At 41.9% G+C, this 17,785-nt stretch overlaps 1 protein-coding gene across 6 annotated transcripts in view; it reads left to right on the forward strand.

Moving 5' to 3' along the window:
• Positions 1-17,785, forward strand: part of NR3C2 (nuclear receptor subfamily 3 group C member 2) — a 246,091-nt gene that overhangs the window by 183,164 nt on the left and 45,142 nt on the right. For all 6 annotated transcript variants that reach the window (XM_033060511.1, XM_033060513.2, XM_033060512.1 and 3 more), the window contains exon 4: positions 12,371-12,487. In XM_033060511.1, coding sequence (XP_032916402.1) covers positions 12,371-12,487 — 117 coding nt within the window. The remainder of the gene's footprint in view (positions 1-12,370; positions 12,488-17,785) is intronic.

Genomic DNA, 17,785 nt, shown 5'->3' on the forward strand with positions numbered 1-17,785 from the left:
AGCAGCTCCTCCTGAGGAGGTTGAACTCTGTCCTTGGCTGATTTCTATCATTTTAAGGAGCAAATTGCTGTATTTCATGAAGATCAATCTGAAGTATTTTATGCTGTTGATGCATTTCTTGTAAGCAATGACATTTCATTTCACGTGAGTTTGTATTAAATAACTACTTGCAGGAAACTAAAATGAATTCAATCTGCTTAGTACCACCAGAATTCTAAGTATGAAAAATGAACTCTAAAAAAAGAAAAATCTGTGTCCAGACCTGCCCCTTGTGAAGTTAAATGGGAATAGACTGAGGACTTTTTGATTTTGTTCTTTTTAAATGAGCCGAACGCAAAGGATGAGGATACATACCAGGGAGGAGCAGTCTTAATCCAGGAGGGAATTCTGGATATAAATTATATATTAATTGGTCTTTAGTTTTTACTGAGGAAAAAAAAAATTAATAACTATTATAGCAGTTAGGCAAAATGCTCTTTGAAAGTAATTATATTTGTGCCTGAGTTATGATGCATTTATTTTTCTATTTTCCTTTTTCACTTTTTGTTCTCGGAGGGCCACCATCATTGGGGCTGAAATTTGACACATTCCGTTTTACCTGAATATCCATTCTCTTGTAGCAAAAGGAAAGTCTGATCCTTTCAAGATGTCACTCTGGCATATGAATTATGTGTCTGCGAAGTTTTGTGTGCTTTAAAAGATGTCTCGTTTGCTTTCAAATCCCAGTGGCAACTTTATATGTGTTGAAAATGTCAGATTCGGAGCAAGTCATCCATGGCTTTAGTTACTCAAGACCTGGGATGATTCCAGTGTGAAAGGTCACTCCTTCATGTATTTCTGTGGCAAAGCAAACAGCAATTCCTATGGAAAAGGTGCAGAAATAAGGGCATGGATCCAGCACCCAGCATGGTGTCTGTCACCATGGCAGATTTACAGTAATTTCACGAATACAAGCCGCACCAATTTGACCAAAATTTTGGTGGAAACCCGGAAGTGCGGCCAATATTCCGGGGCGGCTAATACATTAACAAAATTCTAAAAGCTGCCAACACGGAAGTGAGAGCCCGCGGCAGCCCCAAGCCAAGCTGGAGCCCGGCCGGCCCCGGCTGAGGTGGGAAAGCCTGGCAGAGGCGGGGCCAGCAGTGTGGGGGGCGGGCGGCAGAGCCTGAGCCAGCAGGGCGGGGGAGCCCAGGAGAAGTGGGGCTAGCAGTGCAGGGGAGCATGGCAGAAGCAGGAAGGCCGGCGGGTGGGGCTGCCTGGCAGCGGGGGAAGCCCAGCAGAATCGGGACCAGCAGCGTGGGGGAGCCCGGCGGTGCGGGGGCCTGCAGTGCCGGTCAGGGCGAGGAAACGCGGCGGCGGTGCAGATGGCAGGGGGCGGCCGGCGAGCCTGGCGGCGGCGGCAGTGCCTGGCCCGCCGGCAGGGCGACTACGTGAACGCAGCGGCGACGCGGCCGGCATGCCTGCCAGCGGCGGCAGTGCCTGGCCCGCCGGCAGGGCGACTACGTTAACGCAGCGGCGGGGCGGTGCTGACGGGAGAGGGGGGCCAGTGAGCCCGGCGGCGGCTGCAGCACCACCCGGCCGGCCCCGTCAGCAACCATGAGCGGGCCGAGCCTGCCTGGCCCCGCCCCGAGCCAGTAAACCCCGCTATGCCACGATCCTGTTACTAATTGGCCAATTTGTGAAAGCTGCGCACGGATTCTCGCGACGAACGAAAGTGCGGCTAATATTCGGGGTGCGGCTTATCTATTGACAAAGACAGCAACATTGTCGAGGCACCGGAAGTGCGGCTTATAATCCGTGCGGCTTGTATTCATGAAACTACTGTATTAATCTCACTTTTCATCTCTTAGAGTTCATTCTTGTGCCACAGTTGAGGTGTCACACCCAACATGCCTGGCTGAAGGGGGCCATGGGGGTTTTACTTGAGATGAGCTCTAGTAAAATTTGGGGTAATTAGGCAAAGCTTTGGTTCATCAGTGGTTTGGCTGCTGTGTGATGCTGTGCTCTTGAGGTTGGATGAGTAAGCAAAGGGTGAAGTGTTTGTTTTCAGGTCCTGTTAGGGGTTTTGGGAGCAAGGGCTGGAGGGGACTGAGACCTGTGGCTCTGCAGCCTAGAAATTCTGCACCCACTTTGGGGAGTGGTACTTGGAAAGACCTGCCCATCCAATTAAAGATGGAAATGGTGATTGTAATTGGTGTAATACCCGTTCTGCTACTGAATTTGCGCTTTTTGTTTTAGGTTGTTATAGTATTTTAACAGTAAACATACTGTGAAATTTCATTATAATTGTATAATGATCTTCTTTCTACAACCCCCTAATCCTCTTTCTTCTTTCTTCAGATTTATCTGGGTGACAGAGAGCTGAGGTTCCTGATAAAAATAAATGGAGAGATAAAAAAAAGAAAAGAAATAGGGAGACAAGTACATAGTTCAAAGGGTAAAACAGACTCCTTCTCAAAAAGTCAGCAAACAAATGCAGAGAATTCTTAAGTTCACTTTGGTGAGCATCTGATATTATTTTGGTCAACATTTCTGTGTTTGAGATCTCAAGAGACTGCTAAAAGGCTCTCTTGTGGTGGTATGCTTACAGCCTTTTAAAGAAAATTATTACTGACCGGGGTTCTAGAGGAAAATATTCGTCAACGTATGTGCTGGCAATATTTTAAATTGTTACTATTATACATAATAATATTCATTATTATAAATTTAGCATATTTCCAGACTGAGCTGTAGTAAACTGTACATGAAAAATGCAAGAGAAAAATATGCTTTGAAGATAATGTGTCATTCACACAGAATAAAATTTGTGATCTGCTGAGCATGCTAAATACAAGAACACAGCAGACTTGAACATCAAAATGTTTGCAAAAACCAAAGGGCAGCTAGTTTTAAAAACAAAAAAATTGACAGAACATTTTCACTGAGATCAAGAGTTGGAGAAAGTTTAACTTTGTGAAACAGTCTATTTTTCTAGCAATAGCCTATATAAGTAGCATGCATCTTACTGAAGGAGTCAGCCTGGAATTGCAGATTTTAAAATGGAGGTGCAAAACACAGAATTAATGCTGTGCATCTTGGTTTTTCTGTTTGTCTCCTATGAGATGTTATCTCTTGGTTATTACTGCAAAGACAATTTGATACATTAATATATCATCAGCAGGACGGTGGGGCAGACACAGAAGTTTGGAGAAATAAATAAATAAAGTGTAACAGGCTTTAGGTACATCTGAAAATACAAATATTTTTGTAGAGGTGAATATTTTCAGTACAGTTCACTGAAGGATCATGGCTCAGGGAGCCACAGAGTCATTCAGAAATCCTTACATTACCAGCTCCATATTCCAGAATGCTCCCCCCACACCTCACTCTCAAACATTCCCTTAAATGAACTTGATATTTCACACAAATCTTATTTTACACTGGGTGCTTCCTGAGATCCAGTGGAAACAGTGAGCTGTTTGCAGAGCAGGATACTACATCCTGTATCATGTAGCACATTGGCTGACCACTTTATGTCAGCAAAATGTGGAAGGGCATTTCAGTTGCAGTTTAAGATTTTTGCATGACACTTATTTTAAAAAGTCTTTCCAGACCTTTTAGACCATTTCTTGCAGGTTGAGATTTTCCATTAAAGCGCCTGGAAATTTGTAGTATGTCAAGAATGCCTTATCAGATTTGTAGCATGGGAAAGCAGAATTAGCCATCATGCATGCAACATGATCTCTTGTAAATCTGCCTCTGCAGACAGCAGCATCTAGAGACTTCAAAAATATTCAGTTAAAATTTAAACCAAACTGAAAATTTGGAAACTTGCTGCGAGAGAAAATGCTGTAAAGCATTAAATGTGTGATTTTGTCAAAACATCCTCTAAAGCTCTAATTCTCACTCTCTGTATCACTGTATCCATTATAATCTAAAATCAAAAGTAATTGAGCTGAAAACTAGTTTCAAAACAGAAACAAAATTATTTTACTTGATAACAGGATTATTTTGGTATTTGCAGATATTTTTCCTTGGTTTTCATCCCAAACAGATTTTCAGTGCTGTGTGATTTCCCCGAATCAGAAATGCTTTGCAAATAGGTTTTTCCTATTCCTCTTCTCTGCTAACATCATTCAGTATGTCTTTGACCACATGCAAAGGGAATTATATTGTAGTCTGACATGTGGCTGTGTTCAGGTTTCCAGCAAGCTGAACTGAAAGATGGTCCTGGGAATGGTCTCAGCACCAGTTTGGGGCATATCTTGTCCTGGTGGCTCAGCCTGTCTGAATAACAGGATGGCTGGAGCACCACACACGGGGTTAGAGGAGCTTTCACAATTCTGTGGTGTGTTTTAAGTGTGGCATAAGAAAATGTGCATGTGGACCTTACAAATATTTTTTGTGGTCACTCGTCTCGCTGTCATTACCAGGTTTCATCCCTGCTGGATGGTTTCTCCTGCAGAAAATAGGAGCCTCTTTTGGGCTACATCCCATGCTCCCTTGCCAAATTTCCTCTCTCTCTCCTTGATCCCTCTCATCGGTGCCCTTTCACACTGCTTAAAATAGTGAGTGAGAATCATTTTTATAACTTCTCGTCTCCTTTGCCAGGGTCACCAGACCATTCCAATTGTTGTTGTTAGCCTGGTCTCAGCCCAGTGTGAAGGCAAGCTTCCAGAGAACATGAGGGAGCACAAGACAGTCTCCACGTTAAAACTGGCAGAGCATTGGAGTCTGTGTTCTTAGGTGTGTGTGCAGGGAGTGCCTAAATGCCAACTTGAGAAGTTTTGCATGTAAAGCATTTGGAGACACAACCCTCCTTCCTCCACTTCCTGGAAAAAAAAAAAAGGGGGAATCAGCTTTATATGTGTGGTCACCTTTGGAGGAAGCTCTGGTAGCTCATCTGTGAGCACCAGTGGGTGTGTCTGTGCTTTTAAAAAAGCCCTTGCTGGGTTTTGTGGACCCTGCAGGAAATGGTGCTGTTGAGATTTAGTTTTTATCCCCTGCATCAGTAATTTTAACATACTTTGCTTCAGTATGTTAAATCAAGTGTAGCTATACCTTTAACTGCAGTGTAAATGTGCCCTATGAAATCACAGTTTTTGGCTGAACAGAGGAAATAATTCATTTAGAAAGTAAATGAGAAGACTGAAGAAAGAGTTACAGAACAGGAAAGGAGTAGAAGTCTTGAAAATGAAAATAGGTTAAAAAAATGGTTGGAAAACAAATTTTATTGAAGGAAACTAAAAGGAGGGGGGAGTAGAAAGTAAGGAGACTTTAGAAAAATATCATTAAAATGACGGATAAAAGATAATCTAGTAATATAAAAGGGTAGAGAAAGTGAAAGATATCTTGGGACCTAGAAGTAGCAGAAGGTAATTTAGAATGAGAAGCAGGCAGGAAATATCCCAGATGTGATGAATATTTTGCCAAAGTCAAAACAAATTTTAATTAAGCCTCTAATTTATTATAAAGGAGGGAAAGCTCTAAATTCTTGCTTCGGGGAAGGATTTAGATTATACCTATGCTATAAGCATGCTGTAATAATGTTAATAATAGACCAGTATTGTCATCCTGTCAGATACTGCCTTGGTCTGCAGCTGAAAAGCATGTTGTCTAGGAATGATAGGGGCTGTGGAGGCATAAGGGAGATAAACCCTGAATTTTGGGAAACACTAAGATTCAATATCTAAAATGCAAACCCGGATTATTCTCTGTGTGAAATGAAGGGGCAATATTCATATCTAAGTCCTGTACCAAGGCTGTGGCATTTATAAGCTTATTCTGCTGCACATAAATCTCAGCACGAGGAATCGAGTTTATTAGTTTCCCGTGGTCGGACTGGACTGGTTTAAGCAGAGCTGAGGAAGTTAATTATCCAGTGTCTCAGGTGGGTCTGGCAATGAGTAACTAGCCCTGGAGAGAGGCACTGGAGCTGTGCTGGGGGGACAGGTCCTGCTGGAGCGTGTGGATGGATGGCGGCTGGGAGGGACTGCCCTAATCTCTTTCCCAGGTTGTTCGAACCAGTTCAAGAGCAGTAAAACAAGGTTATGTAATTGACATGTGATGTAGCCTAAAATAGTGACTGCAAACATAGGCTGCTGTTGCTGGGCAGTTGTCAACTGCTTAAAAAAAAAAAAGAAAAATAAATCCCAAAACAACAAAAAAACACCTTCAACTGTGTAACAAATGGACATTTGAAATGAAAATGTAGTTCTCGTTTCCATTGACGAGCAGGCTTCTTTTTTTTAATTGCAAGAAATAGGGGTGTTGTGAAAATTGAAATTTGAAAAGAGATTCATCATCATACTTATCTTGCTGATCTATTTGAGAGTACCTGCCTGCTGCAGATGGTGAAGTGAAACCTCAGGTATATGCAGCTTGTCCCTTGATAGTGTGATACAACTCCTGTCAAACAGGAAATCCTTTTCTGGATGTGGAAAACCATTGTGGCAAGTCTTGGCAGTAATTTTATTTGTATACTGACCGTCAAAAGGTAGCAATAGTTCATTTTTAGTAGTTGAAGGAGCTTCTATGGATACAGAGACAAAATCTGTGAGGGTTTCAGAGCTGGTTTAAAGGAACACATCACATAGCTCAGTGAGCACAAATGAGAGGTTGGGATGTGCACATTTTGTGATTCCTTGCAAATCCCTTCATTAGGGCTATACCAGAAAGCAGAAAAACCTGGTGTTAAGTTCTGTTTGCTGAGGTGAGAGACTTCCTTTAGAAAATCCTGATGATTTTCTGCAGCATGTTTGCTTTGTCTTTAGCAGGGAAGGTCTGTGGATCAGGTTGGACAGGGATGCAGAGGTTTGTGCAGTTTGACAGGCTGGTGGGTAAAGGGAAGGGACAGTGTTAAGAAATAAATGTTATTTATTCCATAAGGCTTTTATATGTATCGCTGCTGCTGGGGAGATAATCTTCCAAGTTGGGAAATATTCCAGAAACTAAGCACTTACTCCAGCCCAGAAGCTGCAAAAGGGATCCTAGCTCTTATGTGCAGATCTGCAAGGCAGGGGTGGAGGTGGCTTCCAGCTCCTCTCTCCTCAAACCCTGGAAGAAAGCTTGGCTTTCTGGCTGCCTGCAGGGAGGAGACAACTCTGCCTGCAATTTTCTGAGTCAAAGTATTAATTCTCATTGTGGAGGAAGAAGGGAAATTGGGACACTTCATATGCATTTTGATGTGCCTCAGTGAGACACTATTTTAAAAGCTGAGTTTTTTCAAGCTGCTTCTGCTTCATTTGGTCCTCAGCTCCTGTTTTCTCACTTTGCTGTCCCTTTGTGAGACTTCCTCAATCTTGGGATCCAAGGCACATTCCCATTTCAGACATTGGACCCAGAGTGGATTCTGGACTTTTTCTTTGCCTTTCTCAGTGGATGTGTGTGTGTGTATCTGTGTGTGGATCTAGAAGAGGAATAAAGAGAGCTGCCTGCCCAGGTGAAAGCAGGAAAGAACATGTGGAAGGCAGCAGTGCCCCAGGAGAGGAGCTGGTCGTTAGTGACACACAAGTGAGCGTGAGTCAACAACCTAATGCCATTGCCAAAAGCCAGCTCTGCTCCGGGATTGCATTAGCAGGGCTGCTGTGTGTGCAAGATGCAGGAAATAACCATTTTATTGGCCTTAGTGATGGTGAAACTCAGCAAGAAAAATGTGCCCTGTTTTAGGAAAGAGGCTGGAGGAGAATAGGAGGAATTGATGACCTCCTCAGGAAACATGACCTGTGATGGGAGATTGAGAGAACTGGATTTGTTTAGCCCAGCAAAGAGATGGGAACATAAATCTTTTGATAGGCAGGACATTGTTGTAAGAAGCTGGTGATCTATTACTCTGAATGTCCATGGGGGCAGTATGAATATCTCTTCCTGTTGCAAACTGTTCCCATTTGGGTGAAATGCAAAGGGAAAAAACACAACTTCAAGGGTGGCTAATCACTAGCCTAATCACACAGGGATTGTAGGTTGTAGGGAAGTTGCAGAATACCTTTCCTCAGAAGATTTTAATACAAACAGAAAGAAAACTAAAAAACCTGCCTGAACTGTTAAGCTAGTCTTATCATACTTTCATGAGTGGGCTTAAATTAAACAATCTTTGGATCCTCTTCCAGCACTACGCTTTTCTCCTTACAAAATTTAACATTTGATCATAGTAGTTGCTATTTTAACTAGAGACCAAAAATGTAGAATACTCGTTAATGACTTGCAGTTCCTGACTTAGACTTCAAAAAACTGGGGGGAAAAACTTTTAGGATGAAGATAAAACATGTGGAAGGTTTCAGAAATTTCTGTGATTTTCTAATTTTGCCCTAGACAGGAACAGAAATAATACTGACAAGAAATATCTACATCTCATTCCTTTTGCAGCCTTACCTGTAGGGGAAGCATGGCAGTCCTTGGAGTGCAGCAGTGCTCTGCACACATACTTAAGTTCATCTTAGCAATTTTGGGGACTGGTGACTCACTGTAGTGGAGTTTTAAAATGGGGGAAGGCACAGCTTCTGCTGTAGCCTCATTTTGGCAGTAATTTGTAGGCCAAATAAGAACAGCTTTTTTTCCTCCCCTTCTTTACTGCAGAATTTTGCTTATTCAGGAAAACTCAGTAAGAGGGAAGACTGAATTTAATGAATACTTCCTTTTTGTTTTCTTTTGCAAGCCTATAAAAGCAGGGAATTCTAGAATCTTTGGAGGTGAGAGAGTTGGAAACATTCAAATATTTTTGTGTGTACATTTGCTTGTGTCATTCTGTGGTATGTGGTGGCACAATAACCTGGAAAATGTAAACTCCAATATTCCTCTAGCTCTACTGCTAAGAGAAAAGATCTCACTTTCTTCTTACTGTGTAACTGTGTGTTACCTCTTCGTTATTTATTTTGAACAGCAAAATTTTCCTTGCATCTTTAGTATCTTTGTATTTCAGATGGAACAGGAATTAGCTGGTGTAAGTGCTCTTAATGATGGCATAAGTAAAAATTACTTTCATCTTAATGCACTTAGCACATGGGAGATGAGAATTCAATATCTGCTCTGTCACTTTCCAGCCCACTTGTGGGTGATTGAACGGGATGAAAAGAACAACTGGATTGAGCGAAACGCAAACTGCACAAGGCAGATCAATACATCTCTTGAAAGAGTCGGAGATGTCGCACCACACAAACATCAGCCTCTCTTCAGGATGGCCTCCATCCCCTCCTTGAGGTCCTCAAGAGCCCTGGAGGTCCTGAGAGCCCTGCATCCATTGCAGATATGTCAGCTTTGGTTTGATTTTGAAGCTGAGGGACCATAGTGAGGCACAAAGGGGACACACTGATTCATTATGGGCGTTTTTGCTTTGCTGACTTATGTTACAAAATTGCTTTTATTTGAAATGTACCATATTTGCATGGAAGACTGAAGCTTTTTTTTTTTTTTCTTTATAGATGTTAACTGAAAAAGTGTTCATTATTTTATAGCTGTACTCTACATAGAGGGTTTGTTGGAATGTTGATCTATTCTGGTTTTTTAAAGGGTTTTTTAAGTTACTTCCATTAATGTAAACTTTACAATGGCTGGGTTTTTAAGGAGATTCTAGAAATAGAAAATATTAAGATGATGTTTGCTGTTTGCCTTGCTTACTAGAAAAGCTTGTTATAGATTTTGTACCATACATTAGTACTCAGAGATGCATGCTTCAAAAATTGATGAACCTTTACTAAGTTATGTTTTCTGAAAGTATTTGATCTAAAGTAGATAGGTCACAAAGCAATAATTGCAGACTACTTAAAGCATTTGAAGGGTGATTTATAGAATATTCTGCTGTTGTGGGAATATTTCCTAGGAAGTCCCATTGTGACAGTGTTGGAATCAAACATTACCACAACATTTAAAAACTCAACCCAAGTAATTATCCTAAAGTGCATAAACAGGAATTTTTTTATTAAACCCATTAGATTTTTAAAGCAGAAGTGAAAAATGTTGACTTAACAGGTATACATTTTTTTAGCACAAACTGCCTTCAGGGTAGTTCTGCAGAGGGGTTCATTTTGCAGTGTTGGAGCTGACTTGTCTTATTAATAGCCTGCACCCGCCTGTGGAAGCCTAAAAATGGTATTGCAGTAGTCTGATGTACAAAGGACATTGTATGAGTATTGAGCAAGTGCACCTGCATTCCTGGCAGAAAATAACCATTTTTCCCTTCTCCCCACAAAAAAAAAGGATTATATGCCAGTATTTTTAAGGACATATAAACCATCTTTATGCTGTATGTCATAATTTTAAATGCTTTTATTTTCTCCTTTTATGTTACTTTCATGCTGTCCACGTGATGGTTCCTTGGGGGATGTGCTCAAGTCAGTTTAGAGCAAAAACAGAGGAATTAAGTTGCCTCTTCTCTTTCATGTCTGTTTTTGTATAGATCACATCACAAAATAAACATTGTGTGATACCCAAGTTTTCATTTTGTGATTAGCTGAGAATGTTATCTTTTTCTTTTTTAGCAGGCCCTACTTAAAGGCCAGCTGATAGATCCTGGTGTTGTCACTATATTGTACAACTTGATTTTATGCCCTATTCTTGAATTATTTTGCTGTAGTTTTGTTCTTTTCCATCTGTGTCACAGTGCTAGGTAAAGTCCCTTAATAAAATCCTTATTTGCCCATCTGCTTGTTCTTTAAACATCTAAAGCATTATCTAAAGGATGATACCTTTGTGATGCTCAAGTAACACTTCACTCACTCAAATTAGATCAGTTTTCTTTGTTTGAGATGCTCAGAAGAGATTCAAGAAACATCCCAAGTTTCAGTTCACTGTCTAGATTACATTGGAAGGCTGAAAGGGAAGACAGGTGCAGAGATAGAAAATTACTTAGCTGAAGTTTTAGGGCAAATTCCTGAAAGAGCCCAAAGCAGAAGCCACATCTGTCCTGTAGGAGAATATTTGTAAGGATAGTGCAGGAGGCAATTTTCCTCAATGAATTAAAGCTGTACTGATTGCAGAGAAGTGGAGACAGCCTTGCCTGCCCAGTGAGGATGGAGGTTATAAAAGAGTGGATCAGCTGGTCAAGAGCAAGTTGTGGTTGGAGACCCAGGGTCTGCTGCAGTTTGGGATGGAGTCTGCTGGCTATGCTGTGAGGAGAAAGGGACATGTGGTCGTGCAAGGGACAGAGAAGGTGAGAAGTTGTGAGAGGGACAGACAGGGTTAGGTGGCTGGGTAAGGGACAGCTTGGGGTTAGCCTGTCATGCAGAAAGGAGAGAAGGAGTCAGTGCTGTGTGGAGATGCCTGAGAGAAGGCAGGATAAGTTTTTAATAAAGGTCTGGTGATGGTGCCAGTTGTGTCCATCTCAACATAATTGCAACAGTGTCCCATGAATATTGTCTTTATCTTTCCCTAGGAAGTACATGAGTATTGTGGAAAATAGCTTGGCAGACTTATTTTATGCCTCTTGTCCTCCAGCAGCTCTGTCCCCTTTTGGAGCTGCACCTTCATTCCCTCTCCCTTCCCATTCCAGTGCAGCTCTGCTCCTGACTTCTTCCAGGGCTTTCCCTCCTCTCCCACGGCTGCTGCTTGCTTTGGTAGTTGGCTTCGACTTTATTTGCACATCTCTTGGGTTTCTGCACGTTTGTTCTGGTCACTGCAGACCCTGTGTGCCACCTCTGGACCAAGGCAGCTAAAACCATCTCCTCTCACTTCTGCTGCCACGCTACGCCAACCCCTCGCGGCTTCCTTGATTCTTCCATGTCAGATTGAAGCACCAGGCTTTGAAAAGGCCACAGGGCAGTGCCTTGCCTGCATTGGTTTGCTCCACCTTTGTTCCTCCCATGGAGCAAAATTTATTTTGAGTCTCCAAGTTCTCAAATGCCAGCCTGTTTCCCTGCCGTGTAGTTCCTGTCTGCATTCAATACCTGCTGTCTCTTCAGCAGTGCTTCTGTCCATTTACAGAAATGAAATAATACAGCTGTAATTTAAGGTTGAAGAGAGTGGAGTATATGGGGAAAGTTAAACTCTGCTGTGTATTTCTGCTTTATATCCTGAACTTCTTGAGCATGAGAACATAACCACACTTAGAGCTGCTAGACTGTGCTGTGATACAGCACGCCCAAGAAGATCTGAAAAATCTCAAACCAATTGTTTGTTTCTCACTAGAAGAAAAAATTCCAGTCCAGTTTAGGAAAAAAATAAAAGTAATGAGATCTCTCTTGAGAGTGACACCAGAACTCCTTCCCAAATGAAAAAGAAGAGATGCTCATAATAAAGGCCCATGGCAACTTACCAAGATCATTTGGAAAGGGTGAAGAATGGAATTTGAAATGTCTTCATTAATAAGAATCTCAAAATGAGTGCAAAACAGCAGAGAAGAACAAATTGGAATTATGTAAATACAGCCTCTAATAATGCATTTTATTTTTGGTTCATTCAGGCCAGCACAATTACCTGTGTGCGGGAAGGAACGACTGTATAATTGATAAAATTCGGAGGAAGAACTGCCCAGCCTGTCGATTACAGAAATGTCTGCAAGCTGGAATGAATTTAGGAGGTAAGCAGAATAATAATAGTTTGGTCTCTTAATTTGATTGGGTGAAAAAATTGGAAATGTGCAGCTTTTTTATGGTTCTGGCAGCTGCATAATCTCAGAAGTTTTAAGGTGGGATTATCCTGAAGAAATGCTTAATAGCTGATAAACTCTATTGTCATTCTAAATTGGGGGTTTGGAGGTGCGTGTTTTATGGCACAGAAAAAAGAAAAGTGGGTATTTTATGATGACAGTAATTTTAGTAGGAAATCATAAACTAAAAGTGTTAAGGTTTCACCTATTGCATGGGGTTGGTTTTTTTTAAATGAGTATTCTCTTGAATAGTGAAAAACATGTTACATCATCATGAAAGTAAATTCGAACGTAGTGGAACCTCTCAACTTCTTTGCTGCTTATTCAGCATTTTTATTGATTTTTTTTCTGTGACTGTAAGTGCAATAATTCTGATGATGTTACTGCATTGTTCACATACCAACAACAACAAAGAAAAATGTTTTCTTACTAATTATCAAAAGCATGCTGAAAACAGTATAGTACCAAAATTTATAATAGTTTTTTTCCTGTTGTTTTAATTCTTCCTTGGTAATGGCTATGTGTTTCTGGCTGTGCATCAGTGGATTTCCTATCTCAAACCATCATCTGAGCAAATGTTATTACAAATGCCTTTTTTCCCACCACTCATGTGTTTATGATGTTGTCTGTGAACAGGGGGTTGGGTACTGCTGCAGGTCCTTCCCCTGATGTACGGAATTACCCTTCCCTTGGACTGTTTTCACTGTACAGAAAATTGCAACATGGTCACATTAATTCCTCCCTATCTCAAAATTCACTTTTTGTCCTCCTGGACCTATTCTCCCAGCAGCTGAGTTCAGTTCTACAGATTGAGCAGCTTTGCTTTTCATGAGTTATGTGCAAAATCCCAGGTCCTGCCTGCTGTGTTTTTCTACCTTCCAGACTTCTTTGTCTGTCTTTTTTTCCTGGCAGAAATACTTAAACAAGCCACACCTTGCTTTTTCAGAGAGAGTAGCCCTGTTAGGCTTTCTTTCAACCCCCTTCCCAATTTTGAGATGCTACATTGTGCCCCAGGCCCCTGATTTCCTTTTCCTCAGGGAAAACAGGACCAGACTGTGGGATGCTGGGGAGGTGACAGCTTTCCCTTGGTTTTGATCTGGCCTGTTCAACCTAGGGAAACAGAATGCCTTTGTTTGATGAAACAGGAGCTCTGTGGTAGCAGCTCCTTCATCCCAGAAAACTGGTCCTGAAAATCATTGTGGAGCAGGGAGGGCAGCTCTCTGGAGTGCTGGGAATGTTGCTACATCCTGCTGGCAGCTGGTGTAGGGCATCCCCGCCTGGATGTGCCCAGTGCAGTGCCAATGGAGGTCCAGGAGAACCCAGGGCTTGAGAGCCTTGGGAAACAGCAGCAGCAGGGAACACTTTATCTGCAATGTCATGATTCATCCCTATGAGTTCAGGTGTGTTTCTAAAGAAGTGTTCACATGGTGCAGAAAAGGATGTGTTTTCCTGTTTTCCTCTGCAGAAAAGCAAGGCAGGAGGGAAACTTTGCTAGAGGGGGTTGGTTTTTTTTTCCTTTTTTTTAATACTGACTAGAATGCTGTAAATGAGGAATGCATTGAAAAAAATCTTTTGTTGGTGCTTGGTAGACTGCTGGAAATCATTTGGGCCACTCACTGCAAGAAAAGACATTGAGATGCTGGAGCAAGTCCAGAGGAGGGCAGAGAAGGTGATGAGGGGTCTGGAGCACAGGGTGAGGAGTGGTCTGAAAGGAGGGTGTAGCAAGATGGTGATCAGTTGGTCTCATCTCACATAAAACAAGCCACAGGATGAAAGAAAATGGTCTTAGGTTGTGTCAGATGAGGTTTAGATTGGATTTTAGGGGAAATATCTTCATTGGAAGCTTGGTCAGACACTGAAGTGGGCTGGCCAGGTTGGAAGTACCATCCCTGGAAGTGTTCAAAAAATGTGCAGATTTGGCACTTGGGGCAAGGCTTCGTGGTGAACTTGGCAGTGCTGGGTTAGCAGCTGGGCTCAATGTTCTTAGAGGTCTTTTCCCAACTTTAATGTCTGTGACTCTATGACCTGGAAGCCAAGTCTGCCTCTGCAGTGTACAGCTGAGATTTGCAGTTCAGCTGTTTCAGTGATTTCCATCACAGAGAGAAACTTCAGGTGAAATCCTCACTCCTGATTTGGTCCCTTTATGCCCCGCAAAGGAACCAAGATGTGATAAAGAAGTTTTTCCATCACTGCCATGAAGGAGATGGCAGGAGAACAGTTCTGGATTTCCATGCACTGCAGTGCCTTCTGCTTGGCCAAACAGGGAAAAAGAGCAGGCTGGAGCAGAGGGCAGAGCTGCCAGAGAGAGGTGAAGCACCTGCAGCCCTGGGGCAGCATTACTCCTTAGAAAGCCCCAGGGGCTCCCAGATCATGCTGATGGACCTTCCAACCTTTGAGCCAGCTCAGCTCTGGCAGGAAATGTTGGAAACTTAAGGATTTCTCTCTGCTTAGGCCATCTGTCTCCAGTGGTGAGCTCTGCATTGGGCATCTGCAGAGGAGCAGCACAGCATCTCAATTCTGGGAGCTTGTGTGTGCTCTTGCAGGGTATTTCTGATGTGTTGGAGAGCATCACAAAAAATGGAGGTGGAAATAACAAAAAGAGATATTAATTCATATTTGAAAACTGTGGTTTTCATAGAAAGTACCAAGGTTTGGTACTATATAACTTTTTTTTTCATATTTAACTTGAAGAGAATGAGTAAGGTCATGATATGAAGATACATTGTGGATTGTAGTTTCATGTGGTCAGCCTGGTTTTGCCAAGCATAGACATTACTCCAGTAAAAATGGGTTTTTACCTGTTTCTAGCCTGGACTTACAGGCAAAATAGGCAGCTATTTTATTAGATAGTATAATCAGTAAGGAGCTGGAGAAAAATGAATTTATAAATGCATTTAGATTAAAGTTCTCTTTGCAGCAGAGGACTGTCTGTAACTGTGACACACTGCACTGTGCTGTGCTCTTGGTGGAGTAGGGCCAAGCTCAGCTCTCATCCTCCAAAGAAAAGCAAATGTAAAAACAAATCTCAAATTGTAGAGGTGCTGGGTTCATGAGAAATAGAGTAAGATGATCTGCAAAAGGGTCATCATCATAGCTCAGGGCTGGAATGTCTGCAAGGTGCTGAAACCATGGGCATTTACCTTCCACTTGTACATAACTATGATTTAAAGATAAAAACTAAAACACCAAACCTCCAGTTGATCTAGGAGAAATGTTTCATTAGGGAACAAGGTCCTGTCTCCCATGGGCTGGAAAGGAATTTGACTCTCCATGTACAGATGGGAGTGAGAGACCCCAGGCTGCCCCCACCCAGCTCCTGCCCCTTACTGAAATAGGGGGGCTGTGAAGCAAATTTTGTAATTTGGCAGTTTGAGATTGTCTTCCTGCTCTTGCTGAAGATACTAATCTCTATAATGGAAAACTGAAAATCAGAAATAGTGTTCGTGTTTCCTGCAGCACGTTTTTGCACAATCTCCGATTAATCTACTGATCTTTTTTCTTAGGGTTTTTTTTTTCCTCTTTTAGTAATATTCTTTCTCAATATTGTTTAAATAGTAAAAACACAGAGTGCTTTTGTACTCTGTCCATTTTTCAGTTTGATGGCATATCTTCTACTTTCCAACATGCTATTTTTTTTTCTAAATTAAAAAAAAAATATTATTTTGACTGGTGGCAGCATGCCAAGATTAGGCACCTTGTAAAAAATACGTGTAATTCAGTGATACAAAATACACCGTCTGTGAATGCTCAGCCAAAATAATTTGGCAATTTTATTGTTTACCTTCTTGTTTTGTTTGTTGAAAAATTGGAGCGTTTTCTAAGCTCTTACATCCTTTAATAATCTTTAGAAAATTATTCATCAAGTCAGCAAATAATTTACCTAATTATGTTATTGTCTTGATTTTTGTTTTGATTTTACAAGAAGCATCTGCAACCTGTAATTTCTGCAAAGCTGAAGTTGCCAAGTATCACATTAAATCATCCTTCTCATTTCTAGAAGGTGTGTGTATGCTCTGCAGACAGCTATATCCCCTTTGGCAAGTAGGACTCCAAAACTTTTTTGGGAATCATACTTTGTTTATTGTTTTGTTATCTTTTTTTTTAACTCCAGTGACATATGCTAGGCTTAATTGTTGGAAGAGATTCAGAGTGAGCAACTGCACTATGAAGGTACGCTGGCCCATTTTTGGTTTTGCTCTTTTCAAGATTCTGTAATTAATTTTCAGTTAATTATGGACCAGAATGACTTCATGGATTTGGGAAGTTTCTTCCAGCATCCGCTGTGATTGGATTTGGCGAGGCTCTTGCGTTTTCGTTTGGCTCCCACCTCGAGCTGCTGTTCCTGTTGTGTCTGTCCCAGTGAGACCCCCAGTCCCACACCTTGGCATGGGGTCTCATGCCACCACCAGGGGCATCCCGTAAGGCAGCAGCCCCTGGGATTGTCCTGCATTGCCACCAGGGTGGCACAGAGCCTGCTGGTGTCATTCCCGTGTGCTGGATGGGAATGGGAGATTTGGAGAGTGGGAATGTTTTCTGTGGTGTCACTTGAGGTGACTGCCACCCCACTTTCCTGGGCAGGTTGTTCCTCACACCTTGGATGTGATCCCTCCCTATTCTGTGTGTTCAGGGAAGGTCCCTCTTCTGCCATGGGATGTGCCATGCGTTCAGAGGGGACAAACATTTGTGGAAAGATCAGTGCCAGGCAGGGCTGCAATCCTTCCCTGCCTCAGGTCCCCAGTGAAACACTGCCAAGACTTCCCAGCATTGGTCTCCCACAGCAGTGAGGAAGGAGCAGCTTGCTCAAGGACCCTTTGGATCTGGAAGGGACATAAAATAGCTTTCACCTTGCAAATTGCACAGTTCATCATTCTGTCTGCAGAGGCTGCCTGTGAAATCTCGGGTCTGCATACATTTACATATGTAAGGCACTTGGTGCACAAGATGCTGGGTGTGAGTTGTAGGCTTTACTGGCAGATACCCTTATTTTTTATACATTGGAATATTTCAATAATCTGAAAAATAGGTTAATTAAGAAAAGCAGTAATAGGATATAGTATGTCACCTTTTGCCCAGCTTTCTATTTTCTGTTTAAGAACTCATACTAGTAGGGTTTTAAATTGCACTATTATTTTCAGTTACTGGAGCTTCTGTGGATTATATTATCATTGTCCCTATCTTTTTGAGAAAAAATCTGAAAACTTGAGGAAAGCATAAGTACAGCAGAAGTGT

This window comes from Catharus ustulatus, chromosome 5 (genome assembly GCF_009819885.2).
Source record: "Catharus ustulatus isolate bCatUst1 chromosome 5, bCatUst1.pri.v2, whole genome shotgun sequence".
Lineage (NCBI taxonomy): Eukaryota > Metazoa > Chordata > Aves > Passeriformes > Turdidae > Catharus > Catharus ustulatus.